This window comes from Podarcis erhardii, assembly GCF_964252035.2.
Source record: "Podarcis erhardii genome assembly, chromosome: 5".
Lineage (NCBI taxonomy): Eukaryota > Metazoa > Chordata > Lepidosauria > Squamata > Lacertidae > Podarcis > Podarcis erhardii.
Window position 1 is genome coordinate 4,614,926 of NC_138509.1, and position 16,794 is coordinate 4,631,719.

General features: G+C 40.8%; 1 protein-coding gene across 2 annotated transcripts in view; it reads right to left on the bottom strand.

Annotated features, from left to right (window-relative positions):
* Positions 1 to 16,794, bottom strand: part of MPPED1 (metallophosphoesterase domain containing 1) — an 89,592-nt gene that overhangs the window by 43,272 nt on the left and 29,526 nt on the right. For both annotated transcript variants that reach the window (XM_081861032.1, XM_081861033.1), the window contains exon 5: positions 7,270 to 7,495. In XM_081861032.1, coding sequence (XP_081717158.1) covers positions 7,270 to 7,495 — 226 coding nt within the window. The remainder of the gene's footprint in view (positions 1 to 7,269; positions 7,496 to 16,794) is intronic.

Genomic DNA, 16,794 nt, shown 5'->3' on the forward strand with positions numbered 1-16,794 from the left:
TGGTGTTTCCTGATTGGCAGGGGGTTGGACTCGATGGCCCTTGTGGTCTCTTCCAACTCTATGATTCTATGATTCTATGATCTTACCCCATTCTTATTCCAAAGATTAAGTATTACTGATTAAGCCATATCTATTTGTTTGGGCAATGACAGCAATACACTGAACAGAACTTGTCAGGAGGAGGGAAGTCCAGTTCATTTATCCATTTGGGCACAGCAGCTGCCACTAGAAAGAGCAAGGTTCTGCTTCAGCAGGATCTCTCTGCAATTTGTGGAAGTGTTTGCTATTGTATAACATCATCTACTGTTTCCGCAGTGCAGAATATATTATTTAAGAACACCACTACTTTTCCTTCCTTGTACCTGCAATGCAGGTCTTTTTTGCATCTACATCCATGATTCGATGTTTCAACTGTGAAGATACCAAGAAAGAGTCCAGAAATATTGTCAAAGGATAATTACTATGTTTACATTAGATTTACAAATTAGTAATAGGTGCCAAAAGTGGTATGCCACAGAAAAAAATACTATTGGGAATGGTAGTTATTTACTTCGTAATTGTAGAAGCCAATCTTAGTTTTTGTATTGGCTGTATGTATAACAGACACAAAATTAACTTGGAAGATCAAACTGAAAACAGCAGGTGGATAGGCAGAAAATACAAAACTATTTGGATATTGGAGATAAATGGGTGCATTTCAAGTGAAATGTGGTTTTAAATTTAGATAAATGCACAACAATCAGCAGGTTGGGAGGATTAACACCAATACAAGCATCGAGCTGGTGAATGCCAATTTTCATTTAGAAAAAAATTGCAATATATTTCACAGTTTACTCACACTGTGAAGATTCACACTGAGGTGTGTGCATTAGGTCTGACAACTTGTTTCCTATATACCAGACTTATGTGACTTGTAAAGAACAACAATATAGAACCGTAAACCAGACACCTCAGTATTTTCTTTAAAAGGTTAAAATTGTAACAAAGTTTACTGTGGGTTTATTGAACTTCCAATATAAGTATACACCTTATGCACACCCAGTATTCCCTGTATGCTGTACTAAAACTACCAAAATGGCAAAGAAAAAGCTGCATTCTGCAACCTGTATAAATAAAACAAATTTTCCTGATTTCACCAGGGATGAGATAAGAAGTTTGGCAAGTACTACCTGAAGACCAATGGAAAATGTTATGTAACCACAATACTGGCTTCTAATATTTTACCAGATGTTTTGCAAATGCTTTCACTTCTATTTAGCAGCCATATATTGCAGTACTAGAAATCTTATTGTTTTAAAACAGAAGTTGACCCCCCCCCCAAGCACATAATATTCTTCACATACAGTATTATCATATTCTGTACTTTTTTGCACTTCAATGGAACTGTGGAATACACATCTTCTTCATGAAAAATTGGGACATTCCAATCCTACAGAACACATAGAAACAAAATCACAAAAAACAAAATCCACTTTGGTGGGGTTATCTGTATGAGCTGTAAACTGTATGAGCCGAAGATCACTGTGATGTGCTCCTTACCAGAACTATGCCGAGTGCCAACGACTGCTGGACAGATCACCAATTCCATGATGGCTATGAAGATTATACCTCAGGACTGGTTTGCTGAGAATGACAGTGAGACTGAATGCATGACTGACAAGAAAAGGAAGGCCTTTCAGATCTGGCAAAGAGATGGAAATTGTGCCACTAAGAAAAAACTTTATGCCAACGCTAAGGCTAAGGTTCAAAGAAGAACCAGAGAATGGAAAAACACCTGGTGGGTAACAAAAGCTCAAGAGATCCAGCACTTAGCCAACACTCATAATGCACAGAGTTTCTTTAAAGCCACAAAGACTGTCTATGGGCCAACAAATCATGGCTCAACAGACGGTACCACACTTCTAAAAGATAAAGAAGCTATTGCACTGCACTGGAAAGAACATTATCAGCATCTCCTTAACCACAACTCTCCCATAGCTGCTGAGGTCTTTTCACAAATCCCACAAAAACAAATTAGAAATGAGCCTGCAGTATCTCCAAAACTGGGAGAGTTGTGTACAGCTATTAAGCAAATGAAAAACAACAAAGCCAGTGAACCTGATAAGAGACCTGTTGAAGTCTTCAAAGTGGGTGGAATTGAACTTACACAACTTCACAAGCTAATCGAAAAAATCTGGGAGAGAGAGGAGATCCCAACAGACTTTAGGGATGCCAAAATTATCTCTTTTAAAAAAAGGGTGAAAGAATGGATTGCAGAAGCTGTCAAGGTATCTCTTTATTAGCTGCAGCCAGCAAAATTCTTGCAAGAATCTTAGCAAACCGTCACCTCACAATATCCGAGGCTCCCCTTCCTGAATCCCCAAATGGTTTTAGAACTTCTAGGGGGACAGTGGACATGATTTTCACCAGTTGAATGTTTCAAGTAAAATGCAGAGAGCAAAACCAACTCCTGTATATGGTGTTTATTGACCTGACTAAGGCCTTCGTAAATCGTAATGCCCTGTGGACTGTCCTTATGAAAACTGGTGTCCAGATAAATTTGTAAAACATCCTTCAGCTCCTCCGTGATAATATGACAGCAACAATCACAGATAACAATGGCTCTCAGTGAACCATTCACAGTGGGATCAGGTGATAAACAGGGTTGTGTTATCGTCCCAATTCTATTTATTATTTTCATTTCCATGATCCTACACATTGTTGAAGGAAACTCCCCACTGGAGTAGAAATCATATATTGAAGAGATGGAAAGCTCTTTAATCTGAGTAGGCTGAAAGCAAAGAGTAAGGTTACCATAACTTCCGTCATAGAGCTTAAGTATGCTGATGACAACGTAGTGTGTGCACACTCGGAGGATGACCTTCAAACCATCCAAAATATCTTTGCAGAAAAGCTTGGCCTATTGCTCAACATCCAAAAAACCAAAGTGCTGCACCAACAAGCACAAAACAACCTCTCTGCAGCACCACAAAACCAACTCAATGGTGTAACATTGGAAAGTGTCAATCACTTCTCCCACCTGGGCAGTTATCTTTCCACAAGGGCCAACATTGATGCCAAAATCTAGCATCACCTGAGCACTGCAAGTGCAGCTTTCTCTCAATTGAAGGGCAGAGTGTTTGAGCACCAGGACATTCACAGGGAAACCAAAATACTTGTTTACAAAGCTATTGTACTACCAACTTTACTGTGTGCTTGTGAAACATGGACCACTTATAAATGCCATCTCCAACTCCTTGAAAGATTCCATCAATAGTGTCTCTGAAAAATTTTACATATCACTTGGGAAGATAGGCGAACTAATGCCAGTGTACTGGAAGAAGCAAAGATCACTAGTGTCAAAGCAATGATTCTTCAACATCAGTTCTGTTGTACTGGTCATGTTGTTCGGTACCCAATTATCGTCTTCCAAAGCAACTACTCTATTCCCAACTTAAAAATGGAAAGTGTAATGCTGTTGGTCAACAAAAGAGGTTTAAAGACTCTCTCAATGCAAATCTTTAAAATTGTAGCACAAACACCGACTATTGTGAAATACTGGCCTGCGAGCGCTCCAATTGGAGAACAGCCTTTACCAAAGGTGTCATGAACTTTGAAGACGCTCAAACTCAGGACAAAAGGGAGAAACGTGCTAAGAGGAAGGCATGCTTGGCAAACCCTCACCATGATCAACTCCCCGCTGGAAACCTATGTCCCCATTGTGGAAGGATTTGTGGATCCAGAATTGGCCTCAACAGTCACTTACGGACTCACTGTTAAGACCGTGTTCATGGAAGACAATCTTATTTGGCTACGAGTGATCGGCAAAGAAGAAGAAGAGTTCCTGCATCACCGTGGCTGGATACATCTTATACAATTGTAGAGTTGGAAGGGACATTGAGGGTCATTTGGTAAAACCCCCTGCAATGCAGGAATCTCAGCTAAAGCATCAATGAGAAATGGCCATTCAACCTCTGCTTAAAAACCTTCAAGGAAAGAGGGTCCATAACCTCCCAGGAGAGACCGTTCCACTGCCGAACAGCTCTTACTGTCAGAAATTTTGCCATGGGTTCTACCCTCAGAGCAGGAGAAAACAGACTTCTCCATCTTCCATGTGATAGCCCTTAAGATATTTGAAAATGGCTAGCATATCTCTTCTCGGTTTCCTCTTTTCCAGGCTAAACATACCCAGCTCCTTCAACCATTCCTCATAAGGCTTGGTTTCCAAACCTTTGGTTTCCAGACCCTAGATCATCCAGACCCTTGATCCAACTACTCTGTACACATTCCAGTTTGTCAACATCCTTCCTAAATTGTGATGCCCAGAACTGGACGTAGGACTCCAGGTGTGGTCTGGAGTCTATTACTTCCTTTGATCTGGACACCATACTTCTCTTGATGCTTCATCAAGCGAAACCACTCCATTGAAATCCCCCCTCACTATATTCTATTGTCACATATATCAAACAATTTCTCTTTCAATGTTTTTTTAAAAACATTGGCCCTCACTAAGCTTAATTCCTTAATTCGCACCCTCCATCAACACTGGAAAAAAACGTAGGGAAATACATTTTCTGCATGTTTTCCATTCCACAACTAATACTGGCTTTGGAATGGGGATTTGCATCAGGGTGTCAACATAAAGGGAAGAGTTGGATATCCCTCCCTTTTCCACGTTGGGTCTCCATAACCTGCAGCTGTTTTTAATCAAAAGAGTAAGACAAAAGTGATGATTTGGGGAGATGTATTTCACATACATCTCTGGCATCATGCCAACTTTGGCTCCAAGAATAATATTTCACATTTTTGATGACATGGGCTGTAGACTATAAAGGCTTATGCTATAATAAATCTTTTGGTCTTAAAGGTGTCTGAAGACTCTTTTTTGTTCATTGTAACTATCAGGGCTACCCGTCTCAAATTTCTTATGTAGCCATTGACTCACACCCATAAAACGTTGGAATCAAACACAACTCTGCAGAATTTCATACAGGAGTTCTCTTCAGACCCATGAGCAAGCAATCTTTTTTTTTTTGTATGTCGCCTTTTGAAAGTTAAAACCATGCTCAAGGCAGCTTGCTCTCTCTATATATATACACAGACATATTGAACAATTTCCATATAAATAAGAAAGTTAAATAGCAATACAAAAATTTGCTATCAATAACAGAAACGACCTCCCACCACCATTGCAACAAAACGTCCTAAACAACACCCCAGCCCAAGAGTTTGTTCAGCAGCCTCAACTTTTGTAGCTGGAATTAGTCAGGGCCCCACCCTCCCAGGTCAGGTGGGAAAAGGCCTGCAATGAAGGGAGCTGGTCTTCCAGGACTTATAGCCAATAGGATGAGTTCCACGTACTCCAAAGTAGCTCAACAGCGCCACCCGGAGCGTCCAGGATTTCTCACCTCCACTGTGAACCTGGATTAGTAGCTACAGTGGAATCTTGGTTCTCAAAGGGCTTAGTTGACGAACAAATTGACTCCTGAACGGCAAAAACCCGGAAGTAAGTAAGTATTCCCATTTTCAAACGTTTTTTGCAAGCTGAACATCTGATGTGGCTGTTGGCTGTTGTTTCCTGGGCGCCTGTGCCAATCGGAAGCCACACCTTGGCTTTCAAACATTTTGGGAGTCGAACAGACTTCCAGAACAGATTAAGTTCGAGAACCAAGGTTCCACTGTATTTCTGAACATACACCCTCAAGTTAAGCCTCTTTTCACAAAGATTAACTGGCCAGAACTGATTAGCTTTTTTACTTGTAGGTACCTATTAGTTTCAGGGACGCAGGTGGCGCTGTGGGTAAAACCTCAGCGCCTAGGACTTGCCGATCGCATGGTCGGCGGTTCGAATCCCCGCGGCAGGGTGCTCTCCCGTCGTTTCGGTCCCAGCGCCTGCCAACCTAGCAGTTCGAAGGCACCTCCGGGTGCAAGTAGATAAATAGGGACCGCTTACCAGCGGGAAGGTAAACGGCGTTCCGTGTGCTGCGTTGGCTCGCCAGATGCAGCTTGTCACGCTGGCCACGTGACCCGGAAGTGTCTGCGGACAGCGCTGGCTCCCGGGCTATAGAGTGAGATGAGCGCACAACCCTAGAGTCTGGCAAGACTGGCCCGAACGGGCAGGGGTACCTTTACCTTTTTACCTATTAGTTAGAAGGGATGTGGGTGTTGCTGTGGTCTAAACCACTGAGATTAAGACTTGCCGATCAGAAGGTTGGTGGTTCGAATACCCGCGACGGTCCCTGCTCCTGCTAACCTAGCAGTTGGAAAGCATGTCGAAGTGCAAGTAAATAAATAAATAGGTACCAATAAAGCGAGATGAGTGCCGCAACCCCAGAGTCGTCTGCGGCTGGACCTAATGGTCAGGGGTCCCTTTACCTTCACCTATTAGTTATTATTATTATTATTTATTCAATTCATATCCCTCCTGAAGGCACCCAGGGTGGCATCCATAATAGCTAGGCTCAAAGTAAATTCCTGATTGGCCACAGAGACCAGTGCCATTATAGATAAAGCACATCTCATGCTGATGCTCTCAGATTCCCATAGACTTCAAACTGGGTTGAAGGGAGGAACCCTTGGCAGTAGGGTATAGAAGCTTCTCTGGCAGCTGATCAGTCATTGGATATGGAGGAGATTCACTGTGTCTGGTGGCAACCTATCATCATTCTTTTGTATTTATGGGAGATCTTATATAAGATGGGGTCTGCCAGTAAGGAAAAGGCTTCCCTGCTTCCGATCAAAGCCCTATCTGAAAATGCCAGGGATTATTCTGGGTTTCAACACATCTATCATGCCTCCTCTTGTGTATGAGGGAAGGCAGAATATGTATATCCTTCCATGCTATACAGAGTTTTTATAAGGACCTATATTCAAATATTTATAATCTGCTCCCTGATAAATTGAAGACACTTTTTAGTTGATCAAAAGGTCTTAATTCATCTAATTTATAAATCATTTAACTGATGAAACCTTATTATAAAATATATGGGATGGTTTCTACAGTGCTTTTTTTCTAGAAAAAGAGGTGCAGGAACTCCCAAGAAAAATAGGTGCGCTGCTGCCCAGATCACAGCGAACTACTGCAGGCTGTTTCCAGCATGCAGCTATGAGAGCCATTCCGGCAGCAACACTAAAAAGGTGCCGGAAGGCAACAAAGGGTTGTCGGAATTCACCACACAGTAAGTTCTGGCTGTAAAAAAACCCCGGGTTTCCATTTTTTCCTGTTGTATAACCATCAAAATGAGAACAATTTTAGAATTAATCAATTCTGTTAAGTTTTTAAATACTTACCAAGGGGAGCCATATATCCTGAAGCCCCTTACTGTAACTTCTGAATCTTGAAGGTATATGCAATTTGTTAAGAGAGACTGCACATTTTCGTAGCTTTCTGGCTTCAGCTTGGATACAGAGGGAAAGTAGTAAAAGTCCTGCTTGATTAAGTCCGCCATGAACTCTTGGTCAAACGTCAGTTCATGATTGCCTGCTATCACAATCTTGTATTCATATGGTAGGCTGCCTAAATGGTAGGGAGAAAACACAATAAACCCATTATATATTACCCTATCTTCTTATATGCAATAAATCCTTGTTTCTAAGATCAATCAAAATTTATATACCAATCTCCCCTTTTTTTATATTAAAGTATAAATCGAATTTACAATAGCCAAAAATCATAAAGTTTTTCAAAAATCTGTTTTCCCCCCTCCCTCCCTGCCCGGGTATCTGTCCCTTCCCAAGTAGTTATCCTTCCATAAAATTCCTAGCCAGGATTCCTCACATCTCCAGCCCTCAAGTCTATTTCAGTCTCTCTCCGGTTTTTCTGTTGATATTCCTTTTTGCTGGTTTCCAGGTCTCGAAGGGTGTCTGTTACAGTTGCTTCCTCTTCTCCCAGTTCAAACCTAATTGAGAAAACTTGTTGCCAGGGTTCTACCAAAAGTCCTCCAGGTTGCAGATAATAAAGGCCAGAAAAGAGGAGGAAGTCCCAGTTATATTTCTTTACTCCTTTAATTTTCATAATTCCACAGTTTCCAAGGGCTTCCTCCTTCACTTTTCTCCTCAGTCTCATGTCTTCATACTTTGTAATCCAAAAGATTTCTTTGTTCTCTGGCACCATAGGTTTCCACACTTTCTCTTCTCCGACTTCCTCCTTCACCCCCTCCAAAGATGTCATATTTGGTTGAGCTACAGAGTCTCTCAAGAACAAATCTCTAGTTCCGTCAGCAAGATTGTTTGTTTTAAAAGTCAAGGTCGTGTATTGTTCTTGTAAGATTCCCACGAGAAAAGAAGCTCTCTCAATTTGTGCTAGTAATTTTCCTTCTGCAGCCATTGTAGTGTCACTGGTTTCCCCTAGGGGGATTTCCATTGTTCACAGTTCTACGCCAGCAATCCTTTACCCTATTGTTTATTTACTTTGTTTCAAAACACGTCTGTTTATATGTAACACCTTTAAACCAAAGAGATATATAGTAATACAATTTTGTCCTTTGTTCAGCTGTTTGACAGCTCAGTTGACAGCTGTCAAACTCCGATTTCTTAAGGCTAGATTGGTGCAGGACGCTCCCAGGTCCAAGGGGGGGGGGTCACAAAAGTTTCCAAAGTTCGTTTCTTCCCTCCAGCACAACTTGACAAAATAGAACTTGTTCTTAAAAGTTATTAAAGTCTCTTACCAGTTTCCGTAAACGTAAAATCTTTTTCCCGATCTTAGATTTTCGCTCCTTGCTTCCAATTGCCTGTATGAAGGGGGGGTGCGGACTTCCCTTTAGCACATCCCCCCGTTTGCCCGATTTAAGGATAACGGTTTTTTTAAAAGTCCAAATTTTCTTCTACTCACGGGGTGTTTGTATCCAATCGAGTTTTCAGGTAGAAAGTTGACGCTCTCCGGTGAATGGCTTGCGGCTTCACTCCACTGAGGTAGCGGTTTACTCTCAGCACCACGCCACCCCCCGTACCTTCTCCGCAGCCTTTAAAAAGGCTCTTCGACTGTCAGGGGGGGCGCTTAAGGTGCCCACCGAGTCACCAGGTCCACAGGTATCCGCACCTGTGGTTTCTAAGGGTCCCCGCGTCGCCGGCGCGGCAAGACCCGTCCTCAGAGGAGCCGATTCCCTCCGGAGCTCGGAGGGAATCCGCCATTACACCGATCGCATCAACCCGGAAGTTCGATGTTGCCAATCATTCCAAAGGAAGTCCAGAGATGAAACTCATAGTGGTTATACCTAGGAAAGCAATACGGGTTGCACTTGGCAAGTCAAACCCTTTAAATATTTGCTTCTTGTGGGATAATAACCAAAGTGAAGAATTGTTCAGTGATTTTTGCACATTTGTAGAAATTTTACTTACCATAATTAAAAGTTATAATTCATTGCAAATTAAAAGTTAATTTCAGTGTTTCACAATAATAGCTGACAAATTTGTTTGTGTCATTACTAAAAGTATCAAACATGTTCAGGTTTTAAGTATCTTTTGTGTTGTTTAAATGCATGGCCATTATTTGACTAGTCAATTGATCAACTATTTATGATCCAACTTTGTTCCCCAAGCACTGTTCTCCTCATTTGAGTTCTGATACTAGAAGTGAGGTCAACTACACAAAATGCACCTGGAAGGTAAAAAACAGGTGTGGAGAAAGTTCAGCACCTCTTACTCAGGTACATATTTTGCTACTGAAATACCTGCTCCTAGTGTGTTTATGACATTTCCGTACTTAAACACACAAAACTCATCTATCACATCTCACGTGGCCCTAACTGTCAATATACATTAGTATAGTACTTCGGTAAATATTCATTCTTACCCATTTCCCCCCTAGACACCTATTTTTCCATCCAAGCTAAAATGGATCCCCCTACCCTGAAATCCTATCAAAATTACTCATCTACATGAATATTTATTTTGAAATGATAGCTAATAAATCTAGCTTTAATATAACCTGGACATATGTATTTTTAAAAATAAAAAAGCCCACTCTCTTTCATCTCTATTCTTTACTGCACATCAGGATTTTCTGCCCTTATGATAAAATTAGATTTATTCAAAACTCTTCTTGAAATTTGTATATAATTTCAATTGCAGTTTGAAAAGACTTGTCTCCTTTTCATATATATGTTGACACCAACACGAGCTGCTAATATCACACAAGTGCTATAGCTGTTAACAAGCTTCAAACTAGTATCTTTATAAAATATAGAAGAAAATTCAATACAGTAGTACCTCAGGTTACATATGCTTCAGGTTACAGACTCCACTAACCCAGAAATATTACTTCAGGTTAAGAACTTTGCTTCAGGATGAGAACAGAAATCGTGCAGCAGTGGCGCAGCGGCAGCAGGAGGCCCCATTAGCTAAAGTGGTGCTTCAGGTTAAGAACAGTTTTAGGTTAAGAACGGACCTCCAGAACGAATTAAGTACGTAACCAGAGGTACCACTGTACTAAACTTGCATGAACGATTCCATTTCCACTGTGATTTCTAAATGATTTCCAGCTCATCTAAACCTACTAAATCTACTAAACTAAAACCTGTAAGCTGGATATAGTTGTTGCTTCAAATAATGTATTTATGTCATGCTGCTGTCTATGGATGTTACTTAAGCAAATTATCAAATGACTTTAAATGTACAGCAACATTTATCATAGAGATAGCTGTATCGTTGTGGTTATAGGTCCGTAAGCTGTTCAATTAACAACTCTATTTTTGATGAGTTTGCAGCACAGCTTTTTTCAAGCTTCTCCATACCTATTGGCAAGTCAGTAAGCCTTACATTACAGAAAATGACCTGATTATTTTCCCCAAACTAAATATTAGGCCATAATATTATAAATATTTATGCTTGCTCAACCACAGAAGAACTTGCTGTTCAGTAGTTCTCATTCACAGAGCTATATATGTTCAGATGCACAAATAGCAACGGTGACTATGGGGTTGTAGTGCTCATCTCACTTCAGGCCAAGGGAGCCACCATTTGTCCACAGACATGGCCAACATGACTAAACCTCTTCTGGTGCAACGGAACACCATTACAGAAGCCAGAGAGGACAGATACACTGTTTACCTTCCCACCGCAGCGGTACCTATTTATCTACTTGCACTGGTATGCTTTCAAACTGCTAGGTTAGCAGCAGCTGAGAAAGAGCAATGGCAGCTCACCCAATCATGCGGATTTGAACTGCCAACCTTCTGATCAGCAAGCCCAAGAGGCTCAGAGTCGCACTTACCCTCAAGTGTCAGATTCAGTGCTGAACTTGAGGCTCTGAACTTGCAAGGAGTGACTATTTCCACTGTGTATTAGGACTGTGTATTAGCTGTGGTTATTCCCGGACCAAGACAGCTTGGCCACACCTCTTCCTATATCAACCAATTTGGACTCTGAGGTTGGCAGAGGTCACCCATTTTGTTGTCAGCTGTTGCACGGCAAGTGGCAATACGGGATCAGTCCTTATCCATAATAAAAACCCCAACTAGAACTCTCTCCCTCAGTAGGCATAGAATGACCCAGCTTTGATGGAATTTAGGCATCAGGTTAAAATAAGGTTACCAGATTTTTTTCAATGAATCCGGGGACACTTTTCGACTTCAATGGATTTTGTATGGGGACTGATTTGTAAATCCGGAGACTGTCCCCAGGAAACGGGGATGTCTGGTAACCTTAGGTTACAATCTATCTATTCTCCCAGGAATTTAGTGAATGAAATCTAGACAATTTGAGGTCTTGAGATGTGTCAAACCACTGCTGTCATCCATGATGGTTTTAAAATTAACTTAGTTTTATATGTTTGTTGTTTCTTTGTATAACATATTGTTTTATAGTCCATTGGAAATGGCTCTGATTCTTTTGAAATGAAGTACAGCCTACAAGGTTAATTGAATAAATAAAAACACAGCAGCAGAGCTTTGCATCCCACATTCAGAAGATTCTATGTTCAGTCTTTGGCATCTCCAGCTAAAAGGAACTACCGTATTTTTCGCCCTATAGGACGCACTTTTCCCCCTCCAAAAATGAAGGGGAAATGTGTGTGCGTCCTATGGGGCGAATGCAGGCTTTCGCTGAAGCCTGGAGAGTGAGAGGGGTCGGTGCGCACCGACCCCTCTCGCTCTGCAGGCTTCGCGGACCTCTCCGCAAGCAGCGGGAGCGCTCCCGCTGCTTGCGGAGAGTTGCCTGCATGCCGAAGCCTGCGCGCGCTGAGCTCAGCGCGTCCAGGCTTCGCGGACCTCTCTGCAAGCAGCGGGAGCCAGCGCTGGGCTCCCACGGCTTGCAGAGAGCTGCCTGTTTGGGGGCTGGGGCGGGGAAAACTCGGGCCTCCCCCGCCCCAGACCCGCACCTGGGGGGGGGAATAATTTTTCCCCCTTTATTTCCCCCCCAAAAAAAACTAGGTGCACCTTATGGGACGGTGCGTCCTATAGGGCGAAAAATACAGTAGTAACAGCTGATATGAAATACCTTTTCCTAAGTAGAAAATATTTATCTAAATGGACAAGTACATTCTGTCCTGGTACAAGCTTCTTATGCTCCTAATCAAATGCATGGAGAAGCCATTCAAAGTGAGGAAGCTACTCTATCTGAAGTAAATCACTGGACTGGAGTGAGCAGGATGGGATATTCCAATCAAGTAAGTCAGTAAAATGTGGTTGCCCTAAAATCCTACTAACACGAATCCATAGCTACTCCAGTATAGACTGGTTGGTGGAGTGCAGTCTTATGATTTAAAGTTAAATTATGCAGAATACTTTTGCCGTTTCAGAGTACTCTGAGAGCATTCTTTTGAAAGGTAAATTGCTTCTGCATTTGGGCTTCTTTTATGAATTAGAAAGATAACATACAATTTCCCATCACTTAAGCATAACATAACAGACATGGCATGGCAATTACCACAAATATTGAAAATCCTTCTGTACTAGAAAGTCTTGTGTATTATTTCCAATGATTTCAAATTAATTTCCAAGACCAGGATGTAAAGAAATATGCAACTGTTTCTCTGCCTAACAGGCAAGTTTTTCTTGAGCAGCAGAAGTACTTTACTGCATGACAAACCAGTTTTGAAACTTACAGGAGTTTGAAAACCAGTTCTTAACATAGAAAAAGAGCCTGCCTTTCAAAGAAGAGGAAGAAATTGACTGGGTTCCCATTTAGGCATGTCTAAATTAGCTTTTCAGATGCTAAATCAAATAGTGCAAATTATTAATAAATAACAGTGCACAGTGATTAGCCTAATATATAAAATTTGAAAACTCTTACCCTTTGACATATTTCCTAATATGATCAGGTTAAAAGAAGCCCTCAATGTAAACTTTTTCTGTCTCTCTTTATGGTGTTCTGTATACTGCCTATGTTTTTGGTGTAATAAGAGAGAGAAGAACACTTGTAATATAGGAACCCAAGAAGAATGTGGGTTGGGGAAACTGTAGATTATTGGCCAGCTCAGAAAGTGGTAGTGGGAAATCGCAGTTTGGCTCCTTGGTGTTTATGCTGTTGGATCCCAAAGGTTCCATCTTGTCTCCTATAGCATCTATTTGAAGCTGCTGAGTAAGATTGTATAAAGATTTGGAGTGAGGAACCATCAGTATGCTGATGGCACCCAGCTCCTTTTTGTTGGGACTCAAGTGAAATAGCAGACATGCTGAAACAACATCTGAAAGCAGTAATGGATTTGATGAGGGCCAATAAAATGAAGTTTGGTCCAGGTGAGACATTGTAGATGTTTCACCTAACCACGGAGATGATGTTCAATCTATTCTGAATGAAGTTGCAAACCTTCTAAAATATTAGGTTCAATGCTTGGTGGTTCACGTAAGGATGATACGTAAGTTCCAACCCCTTTATGAGCTATCACGGTCACAGTGGCCCATGACCTGTTAACCTCCCAACTTGATTACTACAAAGTGTTATACATGGGGTTGCATTTGAAGAGTTACCAGAGTCCAGTTAGGCTGGGAATGAGTAGAGAATATAGTCAAGGGACCCAAGGGACTGCCATTTTCACAGATACCTGCCTGAGTCCCTCATTTATCATCAGAAGTCTACATTCAAGTCCACGCACCATCTGATGGCAGATGAACAATGACTGGGAACAGGGTTTTCTCATTTGTAAAAGCTCATATATAGAATTCCTTCTCCAAAGAAGCTCACCTGACACCAGCTCTGAGTCTTCTCAGCTCCACTGCCCATACTTCCAACATGTTTTAGTATTATCTTTATAAATCTGCTGTATTTCTTGTTTTTATTGTAGCATAAGCTTTTGGGGACTAAAGTCCAATTCACCAGATGCTTGAAATTTAATCCTCAGTTGGCAGGTGTATATACATCTATAACTAGAGCAAAATATAATTAGCCATTTTTCTGATTATTATTTTTTTTGGTGTGTGTGTAATTGCATCTTCTCTATATCCCTAACTTCTTTACCAGTAACTTTGTGAGTGTGAGTTCTGTTTTTCATTTTTCACTTCATTCTTTAATTTGATGGTATTAGTCTAATGGGCATGTGTCTGTTTATATCTTATAGCTGATAATTGCTTTGTTTATTCATTTTGAACATTTATTTTACAAATTAAGGAATATGAAATGGATTGGGGGAAAATTTTATGTGCCAGCTAAAACACAGTATTCCAATTTTCAAACTACTGTGCACTTTATAGTGAGGATTTCAGCATTATGAGACACTGTGGTCCATATTACTGGAGCAACAAAAGTAGGATATTACCACATTTCAAGTGCCCCATTCGCCTTATTGTTCATCATGTTTTTCAAGAATAAACAAAATACTGCCAAGGTTCTGAAAACCCGTTCCTGGTACTTATATTACTCAAAATGATTCCCAGCTTTGATTTATTACACCTAGACCAGAAAGCTCACCTTAGCACTTAGACACCCTATCTTTCCTGATCACAGCCTTCCCAGCAGCCCTACGTTTTATAAAAAGCAGGAAGAGGTTAATTTCAAGCTCTTGGGCAGAGGACGGAGGGTGACAGGAGAAGCGGGGGCAGCTGCAGTTGTACATTAATGTTTACAACTTTTGAATGGTCAGCAGAGCACAACATGGGCAGAGGACATCATTCCAAAATCTATTACTGCTTTGTTGGATGCAAAGAAGTGATGGGTGAGCTCTCCCAAACTAGCTGTAGATCAACTAGGAGTTTTGTTATAATCTTATAATTTGTTATAATCTATGGTTCGGTTGGGAGATATTTTCCCTATCTATTAGTGATCATTGCTTTTAGTTTGTTATTGTTGATTTTAATGTTATATTTTCTTGAGCTGTGTTGTATGGATGTTTCTACTTTGTGTGTTGCTTTGAGATTATTTTTGTAAAATGGTCAATAAATAAAATAAGTAATAATAACAACAACCAGTAATGAGCCAAGTTCTGCCCCCAAAATCTGAAGAAAAATTATTTTAAGTCAATGTAATCCATGGTTTGACAAAATGGACTTCCCCATCACCACCAGCCCTCCCCATTTCTGAAAGATCTCACTGCCCGCCCGCCCATGCAGCAGGATAACACAGGGAGAAGAGACTGAGAAGGCTTGCTGCTTCCCCTTTATCTTCATCTCCCAGGCAAGCTGTGCAGCCAATGGGCCAAATGTCCTTCGATTTTGTAGTGCAGCATTCTTCTGGTCAGTGCCCCACGCACATGAAGTGGGGAGGACAGAGTCAAACCTAACTCCTCTCTTCTGTCAATCACTGCTATTTTCCAGAGAAAGGGGAGATGGTGTTTTGGGAAGTAGGGCTTGTAGTAAGGATTTTAGAGAGACAGCACAGATAGTAGAGGGAAGCTGGGAATTCTTCTATGGCTTGGATTTTCTATTCTTTTAGCAATGGATAGAAGAGATGAGAACTATCACAATATATGAACGGTTTACTTTTAGACGCAGATTGTGCACAGATAAATACAATTCTATTTGGAATGCATTTTTAAAAAATATCAGGTCATGTAAGTAATTTGTATTTTGTATTGTATCACTGTTTCAAATTTTATTTTCCTTTCCTTTCACTTCATTTTCTCACTGAAAACATTCTCTCTCTCTCTCTCTCTCTCTCTCACACACACACACACACAAGCTGTGTAACACATGTTTAGATCTCTGAAAGAAAAGTAACGGTATATGTTAATGCCAAAGTCCCGCAATGGGACGTGGTGCAAGTAGGGGGCAAGCTCCTTGTTTAGCGGGGCAGCTGCTTACCCTCTGCCTTAGACCAGCCTGGTTTACCAGTGTTTACTCTTGGTCTGTGTGCACTACATTTCTGATCTGCTCTAGATTCCACATAGACTTCTTCCTTCTTTTGTTGGCTTTAATTGCTGCAAGGAGCATCAGTTCTAGAACTGAGCCTAATCATTTTACATGGCTATGCTTTTGTATCCTTCCCTATGCTATGTGTGAAAATAAATAGTACAAATGATAAACTAACCTCAGTGAGACATATACACAAGCTCCTAACAGCAGTTTGTGCTCTGTTTTTCTGCAGATATTTTATTGAACAGATTTTAGTATTCTGTAAGAGCACTAGCAACCATATAAATGCTCACTTAACGCTTTCTCTTTCTCATTTCAACCTTTTAGAATACTGAAGTGAGTGATACAGTAAAGACAGTGTAACTGTCTTAGATTGCATTTTAAGCATCTCATTGACAGTTCTGTGTTTAAACACTCGGCTGATGTCTGGGAAATTTACATTAACATTGAAAATGAATACACCTTATTAAATAACCTATAAAATGTTATATCTAAGCATCATTGAATAATAAAAGCTAGCAATTAAATTAAACATTAAAATATCAAATAAATACTACAACCCAGCACCAATATTAATAGGAAGGGAAAAGGTGGG